Source organism: Hirundo rustica, chromosome 13, assembly GCF_015227805.2.
Source record: "Hirundo rustica isolate bHirRus1 chromosome 13, bHirRus1.pri.v3, whole genome shotgun sequence".
NCBI classification, from domain to species: Eukaryota; Metazoa; Chordata; class Aves; order Passeriformes; family Hirundinidae; genus Hirundo; species Hirundo rustica.
This window is the reverse complement of record NC_053462.1, coordinates 3,105,303-3,125,768: the sequence shown is the minus strand read 5'-3', so window position 1 is coordinate 3,125,768 and position 20,466 is coordinate 3,105,303. Positions and strand designations below refer to the sequence as shown.

The 20,466-nt window shown below is 46.7% G+C and overlaps 1 protein-coding gene across 2 annotated transcripts in view; it reads left to right on the top strand.

Annotated features, from left to right (window-relative positions):
- Positions 1–20,466, top strand: part of CSNK1G1 (casein kinase 1 gamma 1) — a 101,698-nt gene that overhangs the window by 26,472 nt on the left and 54,760 nt on the right. For both annotated transcript variants that reach the window (XM_040077089.2, XM_040077088.2), the window contains exon 3: positions 16,711–17,126. In XM_040077089.2, the coding sequence (XP_039933023.1) occupies positions 16,949–17,126 (178 nt within the window). In that variant the 5' untranslated portion in view covers positions 16,711–16,948. The remainder of the gene's footprint in view (positions 1–16,710; positions 17,127–20,466) is intronic.

Here is a 20,466-nt window from a genome sequence, read left to right as displayed (position 1 = left end):
CTGATTGCTTTCCTGGGGAAAAAAAAACCACTGCCAGGAAAACTAAAGCTTGACTGCTAAGTTTTGTGCCTGATCAGCTCCTACATCAGGTATAAGCTGCTTTTTGTATATGTACACAAATTGGGAAAATTGTCATACAGTACCACTGACCTTTCCTTAGAACAGACGAACCCCACTGCTAACATGCACCTATCACAGTAATCCAGGGAATAATCCCTGGAAAACACTATAAAATCATATTAATCCTTTCATTTTCTCAGCATGCAGTTGTGTAAGAGATGTCGGAGGATACTTGGGCATCTTCACCCATATCTGGTAGTGTTTCAGGGGACACCAGAAGAGCTTGGCTCCTGGAAGTGGCGTCTCCTGTTTCCTGTCAAATGTCCTTTGGTGTGAGTGTTCCCAGGTTGTGCTGGGCAGCATTTGCACGTGTGGCCTGTGGAAGAGGAGAGATCAGCTGCAGACAGGGAATATCCAATCTCCTTCCTGACCAGCTGGCAGGTGATGTGATTTCTACAGGCAAATACATGATTGTTGTAATCTTCTCTTCCTCAAGCAGCAGCAGAGGTTTGCAGGGCTGTAAATCACTTCAGAAAGTGCAGGTAATGAAGCCAAGTCCCTTGGGGACATCAGACTGGTACTTTATAGATGTGGTCGAGCAATGATCCATTGCAAACAAGGGGCTGATTATATTTAGGTGGATTGTTCCCTTTTCCATGTGCAGCTTCACCTTGTCCTGAGATGCAGCCTGGGAGGGATGATGACCAGACCAGCATGGTTGAGAGTTTGTTTTCCATTTTAATGTTGCCCTCAGGTGCTGGGAGGTCTGAATTTTGACATTTCCTGTAGCAGGAGGCAGATGGCCCTCAGTTTCCTCCTCACCTAAACTTTCTTCTCCAGGTGAATGAGAATCGAATCTGGGGAGTTTCTGTGACAAAACAATATTCTTCCAGTTCTTGTTGTCTCACCTATCAGTGGAAATGGAAAATGGGTTAAAAAGACCTTTCTGATGCAGATGTCTACGTTGGCCATGGTGAAATTGTATCAAATTTTGCTTTTTCTGGGATGCTATCTTTGGGGACATGGAACTGCTCCGGTAAACAAGGATGATGGTTGACTTCGGATGAGCTCTGAAGGTCACAGGTTCAAGAGGGGATGAGCTACCTCGCATGGCCCAAGCTGTAGGGCACTGTTCCATGAGCTGTGGGAACAGGAGGCTGGCTGCACAGATTGACCCAGAGCAGGGTGAATTCAGTCAGGTGGGGAAAACCAGTCCAGCTCCATTGCATTGTTGATATTACAGGTTCTGAGATAGTCTTTAAATCCTTTGCTCCAACACGGAGCATCGCTGTGCTCTTCCTGTGCTCCTGGGGGCTTGGCTGGCTGGTGCTTGTCCATCCCACCTGCACTGCCATGGCATCAGTTTCTCACAAATAATCTGAAATGCCCTTGTGTCACCTGCCTGTTTTCATGATCTGACTGAGAAGACTCAGCTAGAAATAGCCTGAATTTTCTTCCGCATGCGGTGATTCAAAAGGGTATTTTGTGGCTGAGTACAGAGCCATTTTTGGGTTTCAAACCACAGAAGATAATGTTTGAAAAAGTGCCTGAAGTACTGGGCTGTTGTCTGGAGATGCCATCAAGAGGTGCTGTCTTTCCTTGTGGAAGAACTGCCTTGTAGGCAGAAGAATTTGGCTTGTTTTTCCCGCTTCCTCAAGGTCGTGTTGTTGGAATGGGATGGGGAACAGGTGCTGTAATGGAGTAATTAATCTTGGAAATACACTTTAAGATAGCACCTAAAGGGGATCTGTGGTTAAGGGAGGCAGGGTTCCAGCAAAGGATTCTTAGAGCTCAGCCTGTATTCAAGTGAAGATTTGGTGGTGAGGGAAGATTTAGATGGGAGGTTGGTGACTCTCAGAGGGCAAAGACGCTCTGTAGGAACTGATTTCTCCCCTGGTTTGGAGGCACATCCTGCGTGAGACAACCCCCCATGTCTTGTTTTAGATGATGGTGTTAAAACTAATAGAGTGGAAAAAGGTGTTGTGTCTCTGCTCAGTGAGGTAACTTGTGAAATAAGTGCTGAAGTTCAGTGTGGAGAAATGTGCCAGCTGTGATTATTCCAGGGCTGTGCAGTGTAGGATAAAGGAATATTATCATCAGGATGTGCTTCCTTTGGCTACAGATCTCTGTGAGTACCTGTGTGGCATGTCTGCTTTGTTTTAAAAGATAAACTTACCTCTGAAGTCCAGATGAGTTGAGAGGTGAAATAAACACTTTCCTCCACCAGCTCCAGAGACTTCCTCTGATTTTCACTCCTTGTTCAGTGTTTTCTTGCAGGGCATTGGCTTCAATTTCTCCCACTGCTAATCCAAGGAGTCCATAACATGTTTTCTAATCTCTGCACCAAACTGTTGCTGTATCACAGTTTTGGTTCTTGAGGAACCTTTCAGGCTTCTCTCTGCAGTGTCACTAATTTTAAGTCATTCTAGGGCGGGAAATAAAGTTTCATGGAGCTGCACACACTTCCTGTAGCTTCTGCTGCTGGAGTAAGTGGATTCAAGGCTGTCTTAGGAAATGCGGTATCAGTTTTTGGATAATCCAGTACCTAATAATGCCCACGTTCTGAAGCTTTTTCTGTGGACAGGGATGAGTGACTCCACTCCCATGTGGATTCCTTTGTGTTACGCTGCACAGCTGAGCTGGTGCTTCATTATTTTCCTCACTGAGGGAATATGTGTGGATAGGTCTCCTATGACTTTGTCATAAAGGTGGAGAAATTCGGGGTCTTTGAATACTTTAAGTGGGATTGATGACAACTTTATGTTGTGGTCAACAGGCTGGTGGGAAAGGATGGCATGCAGAGGGACTGTGGGAAACTCACGGAGCTCAACAAGGCCAAGTGCAATGTCCTGTCCCTGGGCCCGGGCCATCCCAAGCCCAAACACAAGCTGGGTGGAAAAGGGATTGAGCACAGCCCTGGCTGTCCCAAAACCCCAGTGCCCGGGGGGATTCTGCCCCACTCAGGTGAGACCCCACCTGCAGAAGTGACTCCAGCTCAGAGGTTCCAGCAAAGAAAGGATGTGGAGCTGCTGGAGCCAGTCCAGAGGAGGTCACAGAGATCCTCCAAGGGCTGGAGCCCCTCTTCTCTGGAGCCAGGCTGGGAGAGCTGGGGATGTTCATCTGGAGAAAGCTCCAGGGAGACCTTAGAGGCCCTTCCAGTTCTTAAAGGGGCTCCAGGAGAGCTGGAGAGGACTTTGGACCGGGGCCTAGAGGGACAGGATAAGGGGGAATGGCTTCCCACTGCCAGAGAGCAGAGTTAGATTTGATATTGAGAAGAAATTCTTCTCTCTGAGGATGGGGAGACCGTGGCACAGGTTGCCCAGCCCTGTTTGCCAGCCTGTGTTCAGAAGAGCCAGGAAGGGATGGTGATGTCTCAACCAGGCTGATCCTTCACAAATTTAAATTTGTCCTTTTACTGTGAGCTTGAGGGAGGAAATTTGATGCCTTTGGTGCTGACCGTATGAGAGCTGGATGGGTGCTGTGGCTGCCCCATCCCTGGAAGTGTCCAAGGCCAGGTGGGATAGGGCTTGAAGCAACCTGGGATAGTGGGAAATGTCCCTGCCCATGGCAGGGGGTGGAACAAGCTGAGCTTCCCACCCAAACCAGTCCATAAACACAGGAAATGGTTAGAAACTTCTGAAACAGGAGTGTCAACACGTAAGTCTAATGCCTTGAGGAATGCAGCAAAATCCTTTTTGTTAACCACACAGCTTTCCCTCTTGTCCATACTAGTGGATATTTACAGTTTTAGTGGTGTGTGCCTTGTCTTTCCTTCCTAGTAGATTGCTGGACTACAAGCGGGTGGAAGATGTGTTTGTTTTGGCACAATATTCCCTTTACATGGGCACGTGTGGAGTTTAGAGCAAACGGAACCAGGCCGTGACCTGTGCAAAGTCCTTAACAAGAGGGAAAGGAGAGAAGCAGGAAGGGTTGTCATGTAAAGTTACCTCTCCAAAACTTCACCATCCCTTCAGCTTATTTCCCTGCTGGTTTACAGGCTGCTTCCTTGAGCTGACATTGCTCCGTTGGATGCACCGCGAGCTTGAGCGTTTGTGTCAGTGCTGCCTGTTCCTGCCACTTGCCCTCACTGGATGTGCTGTGGCTTGGTAATCCAGTATCCCTCCTTTGGGGCGTTGTGTAGCTCCAGTGGTAACGCTCTTCTGGCACAAACTGTAGTGGATGTAACCAAAACAGCAAGGTGACCTCAGAAAGGGAGCTCAGGTGTTCCCTCACTGTTGAAGTGCCTTGACTGACCTGTCAGATAAGCATCAGGTAGTGACACGGTGCTGAGATGCACATAAAGGGTGATCAGTGTCAGTGGCAGAAGCTGACATGAATTAAATCCACGCCATGACCTTAACACAGCAGCATTTCCGAATATCTGCCTTAAGAATGAAAATAAATGTGCCATGGAAGCTGGATATGGCTTTGGAGTTATTGCTTGTGACTTGAAAAATCACAGCTTATGGAATATCCTGAGTTGGACGGGACCCATAGGGATCATCAAGTCCAACACCTGGCCCTGCACAGGACAGTCTATGTCCCTGACAGCTGTCCCTGACTGTCCAAACACTCCTTGAGCTGTAGCAGCCTTGGGCCCAAGACTGGGGAGCCTGTTCAGTGCCACACCAGCCTCTGAGCAAAGAATTTTTTCCTAATATCCAATCTAACCCACACCTTACCATAGCTCTGTGGTATTTTTCTTGGTATGCAGGGATTTTGGGGATTGCAGATGTCCTTGTTGGCATTAACACTCTCCTGGGCACATTGTCCATCACCCGGTGCAAAGGCAGGTGATGTCTGACCACCCCTGTTTGCCAACCTGTGTTTGGAAGAGCCAGGAAGGGATGGTGATGTCTCAACCAGGCTGATCCTTCACAAATATAAATTTGTTTGAGGGGGAAAATTTGGTGATGCTCATGTGAGAGCTGGATGGGTACTGTGGCAGAAGACGTCTCTGAAACTTCTCCAGACTGTCACTGTGAGAAACCAGAGTGTGCTTATTGCCATCTCTGGTGCTGCACATGCCACCCAGACGTGTTCTGGTGCGCAGGATGGCCTTACAGGAATGCAGAGACTCCATCTCTGCTGATGCTGCTCACCTGGAGCACATGGACTTCATCTCGGTGTCATTTTACAAAGAAGCTGCACCTGTGAAAGTGCAGAAAAATGAGAGCTATGGGATGATGCTTCCTATTACACCTGGAAGGAGCTAAAATACCCATCTGGTGTGTGAAGACTTTTAAGAAACTGACAACTTCAGATTTGAGGAAGAAGAAACCCAGAAAACCAACCAACAGCACAAACCTTCAAGTGTTATGATTTTTTTAAAGCCGTGTGGTTGCTTTTGGAGTGGTGGTGGCTCCTGCTTGGCTTCCCGCTGTGGGCAAGTGCCACGGACCACTTCCTTGCCAGATTGAGGAAGGAACTCGGCACCAACGTTTGCTTTCTGTGAACAAAGGCAACTGTCTGACTGTGTATTTTGGGATTATGGTGCCTAATTGCCCTGCTGAGGAAGTGCAGAGTTTTATGGAGCTGATGGTGTTTGTGTAGGTGTAGCCACCAGCACAGAATTAAACCAGTAACCAAGAGTGGACCTTGCACTGGGGAGGAGGCAGCTCAACTGCCAGCAAACAGTGACCTTTGCTTCATTTAGAAATAAATAAAGAAGAATAAATTATAAGAAATGAAAATTTAAAAGGCAAGAGACAGGATTTAAACATCTTCTGGCCCACCTCCAAGGGGGTTGTGCTTCTCCAGCAGGTATTTTGCTTGATCTGGATGTAATTCCTAGCACCTTGCAGTCACACAGGTAATCCAGGTCCTTCTGACAGCTCAACTGCTTCATCAGGACTGGGAGATTTGGGGAGTCTTACATCTCAGAGAGGAAGGAAAGGCTCTTCATGTGCCATGAGGATGCTGCCCTGTGGGATAGGTGGGGTTTGGGATGGGACAGCTTGGTTTGGGCCTGCAGTGTTGACATAATGGTGTTTTTACAATCCCATACCAGGGAGACAAATTGCTGCAGAAGATTTCAGGCTTTGAGTGTAACAGTGCCTTAAATATCAAATCTGGCAGTTTTTAGTGGACCTTATCTATCCCAATAAAAACCTTTCTCTCCCAAAAGAGAGGTGGCAAGGAATCAGGGTGCTGGCAACACCATTGGGTTGCTTAGGCTGAAGCACTGTTTTTATTAAGCCCGAATTAGCAGGAATTGTTACTTAGGGGTTGGGATTCTTACCTTTCCACCTCCCTTGTGCTCTAAGCCTGCCAGGTGAATGGTTGGTCACCCGTCTGACAGCAATTCGCCTCAAAAATCAGCCCATCTGGGGCAGATTTCTCTCCCTGTGTAGGTCTCAGGTACATAGTTTCCTCTTGAAGATATGCTTTAGTTACAAACAAAATAAGTAGGTGATGTCAGTCAAATTCCTGCCACATGTCTCATTATATGAAGAGACGGCGCGGTCCACTCCTCTCTTCATGACTGCTGGAAAAGGCAGTATCTTCACGAAAGGAGAAGGTGAAAGCTCAGGCATTAAAAGGGCAAAACCATGTGCATTAAATCATGGACTGTCAGGTTTTCTTGTGTTTTCCCATAATACACTCTCTCTCCTGTTGGCATTGCCATTTCTATTTTTTTAAGAAGTGCTGCTGTTCCAGTTCTTACATCATCATGTTTCCAGTTTATTACCCGGCTCTTACAAGGGGTTTTTAGTGATGAGCAACCTCGAATGAAATCTATTGGGCACAGTCAGGAGTCTGTGGGATGGAGTGACGCAGATTTGGCAGAGTTCTCTTCCCCATTTGCTGCGGGGCGTTTGGGCTTTGCCTGCCAGGCCGGGTCTTAAAGTTCAGCTGACCAGAGTGTACTTGAGACTTCTACCCACTCCACTGTTCTTGGGCACGTTCCCTTCTTATCTTTTCATCCTCTCTTCCTGTGAGGCTGTGTGGTGGTGAAGAGCAGCTGCTTGAGTTACTGTGGGGTCACACTTGGAATCACAGAAGGACATGGATGCAGTCTCTTACAGCCACGCGAGCTTTGGGTGGTGACTGCTGTTCATCCCTGCAGGACGCACCTGAGCCACGCTGAATCATGCCCAGTCCGTGGTGCGTATGGCACTCAGTGACTAAATCATCCCACTGAATTAGGCACTTCATTCCTGTTGCATGGAAGTGGAATTTTCTCCAAGGCTTTGCTGTCCAGTGGTGGACACTTGGACACTGAGGGAGTCTTTACACCTGTGCTGTGGGAGTCCAGATGTTTTCCTGTCTCCTGAGCCATCAGGTACAAATACTGAGCACCAGGAGGCTGATCCTGAATCTGACCAGTGGTGTCTGAAGATCATTTTTAGGAGCTGATATGAGACTTAGCAGAAGTTTGGTGTCATTTTGAGCTGAAGCAACAAAGAAACCGTTCTGCTGGTTCTCAGCTTTTGGAAGTGCTCTAGGTATTGGTGGGACAGAGAGAAGACAACCTCTTCCCATTAGGTAACCACAAGCCAAGCCTGGAGACCTGGAGCTTTCTTAAGCTGGAATACAAAGACCCTGCATCTGAACCTGATGTCACTGCTGTTCTGTTATGACACTTTTGATGGATACTGGATGGCCCTCAACAGGAATATGTCCTTCCACAGGGGAAGCACAAACCTGTTGTGTGCTGGACTCGCCTTGGGACAGGGCCAAAAGGCTCTCAGCACCTCAGGGCTCCCTGTTATCCCAAGCTGGGTTCCACTAGTGCAGCTTCTACCCACCCTTGCCATCAAGGTGTCTTCAGTTTTCTTTGACCCATCTCTGCAACTTCACAAGGACTTTTCTTCTGATGAGAGGCTTTTCCCTACCCTACACACACTGTGAAAGCTGCCTTGGCTCTAAACTTGATACTTGCATTCCTTTCTGAAGCAGAAGAAAGCACTTCATGGTTTGGAGACTACCAAAGCTTTTGGGGGCAGGGGGAAGTTGTGTTTGGCTGCCAAGTTCACCAGTCTTTTCAAGCTGTCTGAGCCTGTCCGCAATTTATCCTCCTTGCTGCTTTTCCTTGCCAGACAGAGTGCAGATAAAACAGTCGTAGATGATTGAGGTGCATCTGTGTTAAATTAGGCTGTAAATCTGTAAGAGTGATGTTGCTGCCAGTGATCCAAGGCTGCTCCAGAGCCTAAGCTCCCGTGGTGGTCTTGTCGAGGACTTTGATACCGTTAACTGTAAACTGCATCCATCAACCACCATGGATGCACCTGAATCCATGTGCTGTGGGTTACTTCTAATGATGGATGCACATGGCTGTCTAGAAGTCATCTTTGCCCTTTTCTTCTTCAAATCCATTGCTTGGAAGGAAGGGGATGGTATAGGCACATCTGCACCTCTCTTTTGGCTCTTAAACAAAACCTGGTATTTTAAGAGGAAAAATTACTTACAGGTTTATGATTCATGTATATCAGAGAAGAGAACTTCTGCAGAGTCCGTTGTAGAGCTTTTGCTGCTGGCAGGTTTTTCCTCATTTCCTCTGTAGCATCCCCATAAATACATATTTCTGCTGAAACCTGATCCTATGTGGCCTTACACAGCCTGTTTTGTGAGCAGAGATGGTATCCTGACCACCAGGCTCTTTGAGAAGCTATTCAAAGATTTGACTTGATGATCTTGGAGGTTTTTTCTGACCTTAGTGATTCTAAACACTGGGTTGTAACGCAGGGGTCAGTTGCTGTACTGTCAGGAGATAGATGCTGTCAGGGATGTCAGGGAGTGCAGCCCTGGGGCTGGTGGGGTGTATGCACTGAGCACCTGCACGGATCTCAGGGGTGTGCTGCTCACGGCCAGGTGTTGGCACTTGGATCGAATTTCTACAGGGGGATGTGAGTCTGGTGTCTGCTCAAGCCTCAGAAGATACACAGGGGTGCTGATCTGGCAGTTGCACTTGAGCTTTTTCTCTGCCCAGCCTAAAAAAAAAAAAACAACAAAATATGTAGAGCTCAGGTTTCATGAGGGGATTTTTTTCTTTTTATTCCCGCATTCAGTTGTCCCTTTAGCTGTTCCAGTATAATCTACTTCTTCTTAAACAGCACTAACCCTCCTTTTCTGACAGATTATGGTCTCTAGTCCTTTTTACATCTATAGGAATGTGCATCCCTGGCTGCTAGCACACATTTGGCTGGGACTAAGTTGGGAGAGAGAAGTCGATGAATTGATCTCACATCACACAAACCACTTCCCTGGAAAATGCTCTATGCTTTGTTTTGACTCTGCTTTTTTTTGACTCTGCTCATGTGGAAGAACTAAATTTCCAACTAAATTAGTTTCTCCCTTCCAAACATTCCTGGCTTTCGTGCTGAGCTTCCGTAGAGGGGATTGGGAGCAAAGTTCAGGAATGATCTTAGAGGATGGGTGCTTGGATCACTCTCTGTGAAACAATCAACTGAAATCACTTGGAAAACTAACTTGCCAATGTATTATTCAATTAATGTGTTTTAGCATGTTCACAAGGTCTTCAACGAAAAGAGCTCTTGGAAGTCCACTTCACTCAGATGGAAAAAGGCACGATTTTGTTTGGATTAATCCCTGTTTGTAAAAACTGTAATTGGAGGATGCAAACTTGACAGTCCTGGGCATTCATGAGTAATGAATGAGTGTAGGGATTCGCAGTCGTCCATCCTTCTCCCTTCCCAGCAATATAGACTTAAATATTGTTTGTGTGCCTCCTTATTTCCCGCCTGTGAAGCACTGAACAAAACTACCTGCACAAGCTGAAGATTAAATTGTTGGGTCAAATGATTCACCAGAAGCAATTCGTAATGTTTAAAAGGCATCTGCAGCCTCCAAGCTTGGGAAGAATCTCCCAAGTGAGGGGCATCTGACATGACGTGCACCTGCTTGCTGTAGTTGGCAGCCAACTTTGTCACTGCTCTTCCCAACTGTAAATTGCAACAGAGAATTTTGACCTACTTTTTCAGTTTTTCTGTTGTTTTGCACAACATTGAGGACATTGAAACCAGGTCAGTGTAGTGCTGACTGGGGAAGCACAGATAAATGCTGATTTCTTTGTAGAGGTGCTGCTGGGGTACAGCAGGGGAGTTGGAATACATCCAGTGGAAGATCCTCAAAGTAACCAGAAAGCTCTTAAGTAGGAAATGAAAAGGCAAAAAAACCCCACACCCCAAAAATGATATTTCTCATGTCTGACTGGGGAAAGTATTTGATCTTCCATCTTTTCTTCCTTAGCTTGGGTAATAGCCCAGCACCAGAGCTGGGCCCTCTTCCAGGTAACACCAAGGGTGTGGATCTGCTGGAGAGCAGGAAGGCTCTGCAGAGGCATCTGGACAGGCTGGCTCCATGGGACAAGGCCAGGGGTGTAAGGGCCAATAGGGCCTAAGGCCGGGTCCAGCACTTAAGTCACAACAACCCCACTCCAGGCTTGGAGTTGGTGTCTGTAAGGCTGCCTGGTGGGAAAGGACCTGTAATGGTCAACATGAGCCCAGGTGGCCAAAAGCCAGCAGTGTTCTGGCTTGTGTCAGCAATAGTGTGACCAGCAGGACCAGGGTAAGGATTGACCACCTGTACTGGGCACTGCTGAGGCCACACCTGGAATCCTGGGGTCAGTTTTGGACTTCCCACAGCAGGAAAGACAGTGAGGGGCTGGAAAGTGTCCAGAGAAGAGAATTGAGCTGGGGAAGGGGCTGGAGCACCAGGAGCAGTTGAAAGAACTGGGGAGGCTCAGCCTGAAGAAAAGGAGGTTCTCCAAAACTCCCTGACAGGAAGGGGGAGGTGGGGGTCAGGCTCTGCTCCGCAGAAACAACAAGGTAAGAGGAAACAGCCTCAGGCTTGCCAGGTGAGAGTTCGTTTGGATACTGGGGAAAAGCTCTTCATAGAGAGGGTTGTCAAAGATTGGAACAGACTACCCAGTGCCATGATGGAGTCATCATCTCTGGAAGTGTTCAGAATATGTGTGGATGTGGCACTTGGGGATGTGGTTAGGTGGTGACCTTGGCAGTGTTTGGTTAGTGGTTGGACTTGATGGCCATACAAAGCCTTTCCAACCTTACGGATTTTGTGATTCTAAGATAGGCTATTTGGTAATCTGTTCATTTGTCTCCTTGGGAGCAGGGCAAATCTCAAAACTCCCTCATCTTCTCATTATTAGAACAGTGACTTTGCCAGGAGTAAGTAACAGGATGGCTGCAGAAGAAGAAAATTTTGTTGTGGCCACTTGGACGGACTGAAGCAGGATAAGAAATGCAGTTCATGAAAGTGGGGTGATAAAGGCGGTGGGATGAGAAGGCTTTAAGGGATGTGAATTCTGTGGAGATGTGTGTCCATGCAGAAGAGAGCAGGGCTGGGAATGAAGGCTTTACTAATTGCACTTTAATAAAGGCAGAGCATTGACACCTTGGAAGCTGTTAATGCACACAGTGAGGCGGAGCATGCAAGGCCAGCTTGTTCCTCTAAACTTAGGAGTTCATAAACTCATAAAATGAGTTGGTAGATGCTAAAAACATGAGCGAACACATCATGGACGTCCTGGTTTCAAAATGTTTCTCCTCACCTGCAGCATGGCCGCTCTCCCTTTTCCAGAGGATGAGCGCTTTCTCCCGATCTGTGGCAAAGCCAGTGAAGTTTTCTGCTGCTGAAGGCTCTGCTTTTTACACAGTGTGAGGGTGGAAGCTGGTGAGCTCGTATCTTTGTGCTTATAACAAGTCAGTTGAGTGCCCTGAAGGATTTTCTAGTCTTTGAAGTCATGTGGGAAGTAGCAGATCTTGTCTGGAAAGTGCTCTCCACATCAGGAGACTTACCAGGCGTATTTACACAGGCACGTGGGGTGGGTGTTGGAAAACCCAGTGGGAAGGCATATGCCTTGTCCTAAAGCAATGATCTTGGAGCTGCTTTGAGGAATTGTGGTCCTGTGTCTGTAGAGAGCAGGGTGAGTGCACCCATCCCAACACAAAATGGGGCTTTCTTGAACGTCTCTTCAGAAGAGATATTAAAAGGAATTATGGGACTGAGTTTCTGCTTTTTGGGGTGTTGTTTCATCCGCCAGGTATTTGCAGTTTTATTTCTGGCATCTAGTGACTCCTTCAGGGATTCAAAGCCACACACAGACGTGGACCAGGCCTGCTTGCTTTGATTTGAAGAAGGGGGTGTTCATTCACTATTTCAGTTTGGACAGATTTCTGTTTCTTGCCACAAACCAAGACTTCGACAAAACTTGTTCCTATCATGGAAGGGTCTCCAGAGTAACTCAAGGAGGTCAAAGAAGTTTTGAGTTCAAGGGAAGTGAGCTTTTCCTTTGAAAAGGGGGAACAAGGATGGCTTTGGCTTCTTGTTTGCAATGTCCTTTCCTATGTCTGAAGGGCTCCCTTGAAAAATTGTGTGAGCAGTGTCTCTGTGCCATTTATTAAACACTCCTTTACGCTGGATTGTGGATGTCAACACAAACAGCAGGTGCCCTCTAGGGTGCCTGGAATTGTTCCAGTCCTAGCTGGACCAGGCTTGGAGCAACCTGCTCTAGTCGAAGGTGTCCCTGTCCATGGCAGGGGATAGAAATGAGACGAGGTTTAAGGTCCCTTCAACCTAAACCATTCGATGATTTAACACCACCTGGAAGCTGGTTTCTAGCTGTAGTGCGGCGGGCTTATCGATGGAGGAGAGGTCGTGACATAGATTTGGGTCTAAGTGTTTGGAAGCATGTAGGATACAGTGCTGTTGTTTTTTACTTAGCTAACTGTGCTGCAAGTCATTTCCTTTCAAGCCTGCGTCTTTCATTAAATACCTGTTCCTGTGTCTCTAGCTGTATTGTAGTGAAATCAATCCTGGAATTGGGCTGATTCACCATTAGGGAAATATCTTCATGCAGCTCCGTTCAGATGGAAGTAACTTTGCGAAGCAATCTTGCTGAGTGGGTGGAAAGGTAGGAAGGAATCATTATAAAAAAGTTTGAATCGTGGCCGGAAGTCATCTTGGTGTTCTGAGCAGCCTTTAAATATTAATGTGACTGACAGTCTGGTCTTCATTCTTCTACCGCTTCCCCTCCAAAGCCGAGTGCTCTGCTGGTCCTCAAAGGCCATTTTTGATGCTGTATTTACTACTTACACTTTTAATAGGTGATAATGATGGTGTAAGATCTTTGTGTGATCCAGTGTGCCGGCAGCTGGGCTCTGCTCCTCGGCATGGCTGTGATAAAGAGCTTCTCAGAGGCGTGGTTCACATATCTATTGCTGCTCTGAATTCCTGTTTGCAGGAGGCTTTCAGCTGAGAGAGAGGATGGTTAGTGTTTACAGACTGTCAGGCGTGACCTTTCCATCCTTCTCCCCAGGGAGACCTGATCCAGATGGGGAGCGGGGGAAGGACGGAGGCGTAGGAGCTCATAACCGTTAACATCTTACTTTGCGAACCAGAAAACGTGTGGTGGGACTTGTGCTTAATTTGCCTGAGGATAATGGGGTTGCTTGTCCCATCTGAGATGCTCTGAGCCAGGTATAAACTGGGCAGGGTTTGTGCTCTTGCTGGAGATTTCTTTCTGTTTCCATTTCTGAGGTTGTAGGTAGCTCTTGGTCATAAATTATTCAGTCTTGATTAAAATAATGACTTTGGTCTCCAGGGGAAAAAAATCTTCTCTAGCTTTCAAGGGTTTGAGTGTGTTCTTTAAAGTGTTACTGGTTTTTTACTCATAGAATTCCTGTGTCCTGTTCGTCTTTCTTAGTGATCCAACCCTAGGAACACTCCAGAGTCATGGAATCGTTTAGGTGGGAAAAGCCCTGTGAGATCACTGAATCCAGCCATTCTCCTAGCACTGCCAAGCCCATCACTAAGCCATGTCCTCAGGTGCCAGACCCATATGTTGTACTACATGAAAGATGATAGCTTTAAGTGGAAATGCAACATTTGTCTGGAATGTTCTGTGTCTACTTCTCTTGCCATAGCAGAGTTAGACCAAATAAACAGATAGACCAAAACTTCCCATACTTCAGTTTTGTTTTTCCAAAATTTTATCAGAAAGACCTGTGTGAGTGAATCCACCTACTGCTAGAAGTCATTCTCACGTTTGGTTTGAGTTCAGCAGCAAAAATCTGTAATTTCACTGCTGGTTGTTTTCCATGTTATTTGTTTTGAAGCCAGTCTCTCCTCCCAGGACAGCCTGGGGTGGGGTCCAGTCAGAGCGATTTTCTAATATCTGATAGAGCCTCATCACTGCTCCTGCTGACTGGTTTCACAGGGCAGAAACAACTCTGCTGTGTCTGTGCCAAGCATGGCAGCTGAGAGTACGTGGGGATGTGTGTGATGAAAAACCAGTTCAGCCAGTTCACCGGTAACGGATGCTTCCTGCTTATCCATATTCAGTTCTGAGTATTAAACCAGGAATTAATTTGAGGGGCGAGTAAAGCTTGGTTATGCTAAATAATTTCTTGTACTGTAACATCTCCAGCTCTTTTATTGAGGCCAGAGGTGCTGAATCCCAAATGGTGTTTCACACCTTGCTTGGGAACATGTTGGGAGCTTGTCACTTTGGTTTATGGCCAAGCTGGTGGGGTGGCTGAGACGTGGAGGTTCTCTGGTGACCCAGTGATTGTCAGATCTCCTGGATATGCTGCAGACATGCTGTGTGACATTTTCTGAAGGGATCCACAACTGTCCCAAGTGACAAGGACAATTCCAGTACCTAAAGGGGATGGAAGTATGGAAGAGCTGAGGAGGGATTTGTTACAAGAGCAAGAAGTGATAGGGCAAGGAGGCTTTATGCTGAAAGGATGTGTTTAGATTGGATATTAGGGAGAAATTCTTCCCTGTGAGGGTGGTGAGGCCCTGACAGGTGTTGCCCAGAGCAGCTGTGGCTCCCCCTAGATCCCAAGGCCAGGTTGTATGGGGCTTGGAGCAACCTGGATTAGTGGAAGGTTTCCCTGCCCCTGGCAGAGGGTGAAATGAAATGAGATAGATTTTAAGGTCCCTTCCAACCAAACCATTCTGGGATTCTGCGATTCTATAAATACTCAAAAGCTGGAATTTCCAGCTGATAGATCCCTGCATATTGTGGATCCAGCATGAGCGACTTCTGCCTTCTATCCAGGTGCCTTAGGTCAAACGAAAAGTCTCCAGAAATAAAGTGTTCCACAGCAGGAGGCCAGGGAAAGCATCATCAGATTTCAGAAGGGCTCATGCTTCTGTTCTGTGTGGATGTGTAATAATCCTTGTCTTTTATTTTTGGATAACTGCAATTAGGTAGCTTAGCTTGATCCTCTGGTGGACCAGAGGATCATCACTGAATGGGCCAATGCCAGTTTAATGGTTGGACTCCATCATCTTGGAGATATTTTCCAACCTTAATGATTTAATGGCCAGATGAACAGAAGGAACTCTTGCTAAACCCTCTACAGAGGTACTGCTGCAGGAGAACTGAGCAAATTGCCTGAGTAAAGTAATTTCTGAGCCCTTGTTTACGTGGTTGTGTTTCTGGGTGTCCTTCCACAGGACTCTTGGTTGGGTGGTCTCATTAAGCACTTCTGTGATTGCTTTGGAGGCTTTGGAAGTAGGACACAAATCTTGTTGGTAAAATTATTCTGTTCACATCGGGAATGCAGCAGTGTTCCTGTAGGGCTACAATCCAGTACCATTTATATCCTGGGATATGGGGGGTAGTTCCAGGTGTGTTTATTCTAATTCTTGCTTGAGAACTATACCCCAAGAGTGCCTGATACCACCTCCTGATGCAGCACCTGTGCAGACAAGACATCCTGCAACCTTTCCCTTTATCATGCTGATTTTCTGGGAAGTGAGGGGAAACTCAACCCAACGCTGCTCCCTCTGGAGTGTCCTTTTGGAGCAAGACCTCCTGTGTCCTTGCAGCTCCTGCCAGTCTCCTTTGGTCTTGTTCCTGAGCACAGAAGAACCATTTGGCCTGCAAAGGTTGAGTCCCTTTTTGACTGAGTTATCAACTTTTTAAAAATAATTAATCGTCCTTTGGCTCCTCATTTTGGTCATCTCTGCAGGACAGCGGTTTGAATTAGCAAATATATCTGAGGTCAAATTGAAGTTGGACTTCAGTGATCCTTGTGGGTCCCTTCCAACTTAGGTTATTCACGATAATCCAGATCAACAAAATTTTCTTCTCTTGGCACCTTTCATTGTCCCCTTTGTATTTTTTGTCTGGCTTTTCTGTAGTACTTGATAAATGGATGAAGTGAGGAAAAAACCAAACCTATGCTTCACAGGGGCTTTAAAGGTGGGATGTGGCTTCCTTGCACTGTCCACCTGACATGCTAGCGTAGTTGGAATGGCTTTGGTTACTGCATGTGGTGTCAGTCCCGATAACTCCAGTGGAATCCTGGATTTACAGACTGGTTTGGGTTGGAAGGGACCTTAAAGCTCAGCTGGATCCACCCACAGCCATGGGCAGGGACACTTTCCATTAGACAGGTTGCTCCAAGCCCCATCCAACCTGGCCTGAGACACTGCCAAGAATGGGACAAGTAGCAACAGTGGATGGGCAGCACTTAGATTTCTTCCTGAGGGCTTTTTATCAGAAAGCTGTTAAGAAAATGATAAAGTTTTCATGTAGCTGTTAAATTCCTCTAGGCCAGGAAAGTTCTGGACATTTGGCCCTGTTGTACCTTTCTCACCGGGTGTTTTAAAATAATGATTTTTATTTCATGTATCTCTTCTTTTCCTCAGGTAAGAAACCAAAACCAACCTGCCTTTACTGAATTCTCAAGAACGCAGTCAGCCCTTCGGTACATTATCAAGATGCATTAGGAAACCAGGTCTGGTGCCAAAAGAACTCCATGAGTTTCCATGACTCTCTTGAACTCCAACGCAGATACTTTTGGATGTAAATTTCTGTTCTAAGGAGAAGAGTGTGTACTCCAACTCCTTTCTGCCAGCTTGCTGGCAGAGGTATTTCACTAAGATCATGGACCATCCTAATAGGGATAAGGATGAAAGGCAGCGGACAACGAAAGGAATGCCGGGAAGGAGTGGGCACGGTTCTCGGCCAAGCTCATCGACGTCTTCCGGCGTTCTTATGGTGGGACCCAACTTCAGAGTGGGCAAGAAGATTGGGTGTGGGAACTTTGGAGAACTTAGACTAGGTAAGAAGCAAGCATTTTAGTGGCCTGCATTATGCAAATTAGCATTTCACCACTGGAATATAAATATATAAAAACGTAACCCTGGCTCGAGAAACGCGTGCGCTGTCTTGTTTCCTGGGTGTTGAGCTGCCTTATCCGAAGCTTCTGACTCAGAAGATGTAACTCTTAGCGTGATTTTGATTTGCATAAAGTCAAAGGGAATACACTGGAGAGGCCTAATATGCAAATTGTGAACAATCCCAACCCAACAAATGATGACTGTTCACAGCGCTGAATGTCTTGCCTAAGGTGAAAAAAAATCTTGACTGTGAATTGCTAAATCTTGCTCTCAATTTTTTGTTTATAAGCTGGAACGCCCATTTAAAGGGAAGGGTGAGATTCTTTCCCAGCACTCAGTCTCAATTCCGTGTCCTTCTCTAACCTCACTGCCCTCATTTCAGCCCCACCACTCTCTCTCCCCTCTTTTTCTGTGTGTCAGACTTGCTGGCGAGGAGCAGGATGTGCCGAGTGGCCATCTGGCTCCCTCAGCCAGCCCAGCAGCCCAACGTTTGTTCATGGTCTGTTGGTTTCTAACCACGTCTTGCAGCTGGTTGCCCAAAGCAGATGGTTCCACTGATGCATTGTTTGTTTAGGACTACTTAAGAGACCAGTGCAGAGCAGTGTACTGGGCTCTTAAGTCATCCTTGAAAAACAATGGCTGTGTTTTAAATTAGGTGGGGGAAGCAGCTGGTGTTGTCTCACATAACTCAAGGGTCATAACACTACTGATAGTGTCTTGGTAGATTCCTGCTCAGAACCTGTCATCTTAAATGAATCTCTGTGATTTCTGAGGTTGGGTTATTGCATCAGTACGTGTGCTGCTGTTCCGTAGGGTGAAGATCAACCTGCTCACTTCTGGTGTGTCTCAGTAAATGAGTATTTTGGTTTCAGCATTGCATCAGAGAAGTTTTATTGATTCACCCGAGCAGAGATAATGCTCCTAAGGTGGAGAGAAACCAAGGGCAAGGGTGGAAACTCCCACCTTCCTGCACAGGAGTATAATTGGCAGCTGAAGATAAAATTGGATCCTTAGAGTGACATTACATGAATTGCTCTATTGGATTCTCAGAGCCCCCCCAACAGCAAACATCATGAGCTCAGGATCCCCAGGGAGATGTTGAATTGCTTTGTAATCCAAGCTCTGCTCTGAGGTTTCGCAGCTGTAGTGGATCCCTCTGGTTATATGGTTCTTGAGTTTATTCAGCTGGTGCCCAAATCACAGAATCACACACTGGTTTGGGTTGAAGGTCACCTTAAAGTTCATCCTATCCCATCCCTGCCATGGGCAGGGGCACTGTTCACTATCCCAGATTGCTCCAAGCCCCGTCCAGCCTGGCCTTGGGCACTGCCAGGGATCCAGGGGCAGCCACAGCTGATCTGGGCATCCTGTGCCGGGGCCTGCCCACCCTCCCAGGGAACAATTTCTTCCCAAAACCCCACCTAACCCTGCCCTCTGGCACTGGGAAGCCATTCACCCTTGCCCTGGCACTCCAGGTCCTTGTCCCCAGTCCCTCTCCAGCTCTCCTGGAGCCCCTTTAGGCACAGGAATGGGCTCTGAGTTTTCCCTGAAGCCTTCTCACAGCCTGGCACCAGAGCAGAGGGGCTCCAGCCCTTGGAGCATCTCTGTGGCCTCCTCTGGGCTTGTTCCAGCAGCTCCACATCCTGCTGCTGTTGGACCCAGGGCTGGAGGCAGCTCTGCAGGTGGAGTCTCACCTGAGGGGGCAGAGGAGCAGAATCTCCCCATCCCCTGCTGCCCACACTGTGGGGAGGCAGCTCCCGTTTCCATGATTCTTTTTCACATTTCTCAAAACTGTAGCGGTATTGGGTTTGTGATTCATGTACAGTTTCATGGCATAGCCTTTACAGAAGAGATTTCACTTTTGGAAAAGTCAATTTACGGAGAAATTCAGTTTTAAATTGCAACACTTGCTAATTAAGTGTTTCTTTTTTTTTTTTTTTTAAATAATAATACATGTATTGTTAATGCTAGTTTACAATATTACAAAATTTTAGGCAATGAGCCACATGTACTGATAACAATTTATTGTACGGTTCTTACAGAAGCTGTATTACTCTTTTCTTTTTTCATTTCTTTTGCTTTTTGCCAGTCACTTTCACTTTAAGAGCTCCTGTTTGCTCAAATAGCAGCTATTTCTCTTGCACAGCCCATGGTAATTATCGCTGGGGGGAAGGAGAAGCAGCAGCTGAAATCTGAGCACACAAGTCTCTGATAACAGTTTTGTCCTGCGAAGATGAATGATGTGCCCTCTGCTTTTTTGCCTATTTTTTATGTGGTTTCAGAGCAGTTAAGCACTAATCACAGGCAGAACAAAGTCAAAGGGAAAATAGGCTTTTCCAATTCCCTGAAGAATTTCTCTTTTTCGAGGTGTTGTGTTTTCAGCTTTAGCTGCTCTTGTTTGATCCTTCAGGGAGGAGATGGCACTTACTTAATGAAGCTGTTTGCTGTATATATCCAGCTCACTGCTCAGGGTCGATCTTTCTTCCTAAAAACACAGATCACTCAAGAATATGACTTTTTCGGAGCATGTAGGAGCAGCACAGTTGGATTCCAGCCCTCAAGGAGCGGAGATGAACACGAAACTTGATACGACTGGGGAAATGGCCACAAGCTGTACTGCTGGGGGGCGTCAGGCTGGATATTCGGAAAAATTTCCTCACTGAAGGGGTGGCTGAGCATTGGAACAGGCTCCTCAGGGAAGCATTGAAGTCACCATCCCTGAAAAGTGTTCAGAAAAGGAGAAGGTCGTTTAGTGGGAATGGTGGGATTTGTTGAAATGTTGCCCTTGAAGATTTTGGACGTCTTTTACAAACGTAATGATTCTGTGATCTGGCCCAGAGTAATACACCGAAACAGGGTAAAGCAGTGACTGTTTCTGCAGACAGGCTGCAGAGTAGGAGGCCTACAAGAGCTTTGGTTTCCAAACTGGCTCAGTGTACTAGCAGGAATATAGTGCCAGTCCCCACGTCAGACCCTGCATGGGTGTGGGGGTTCATATCTGTTGCATGGAGAGCTGTGGTCAGCCACAGCTGTAAACTCCACCAGAGACATCTCCAGCCAAACCTGAGGGCTGCCTCCTTAAACTGACTCAAGAGCTTACCCAGGAGGAATTCCTAGTATTCTCCCAAGGTTCTTAACCATAAGCCATGGCAGGGATTAATAAGGCTCTTCAAAAGTCTCTTTTTTTCCCAGTGTTTGGCACCCTTGTTTAAGTAAAGCTATTAAATAGGTACTAATGTAAAATTATTATTGCAGTTTTGGTAGGTTGGAGGGATTTCTGAT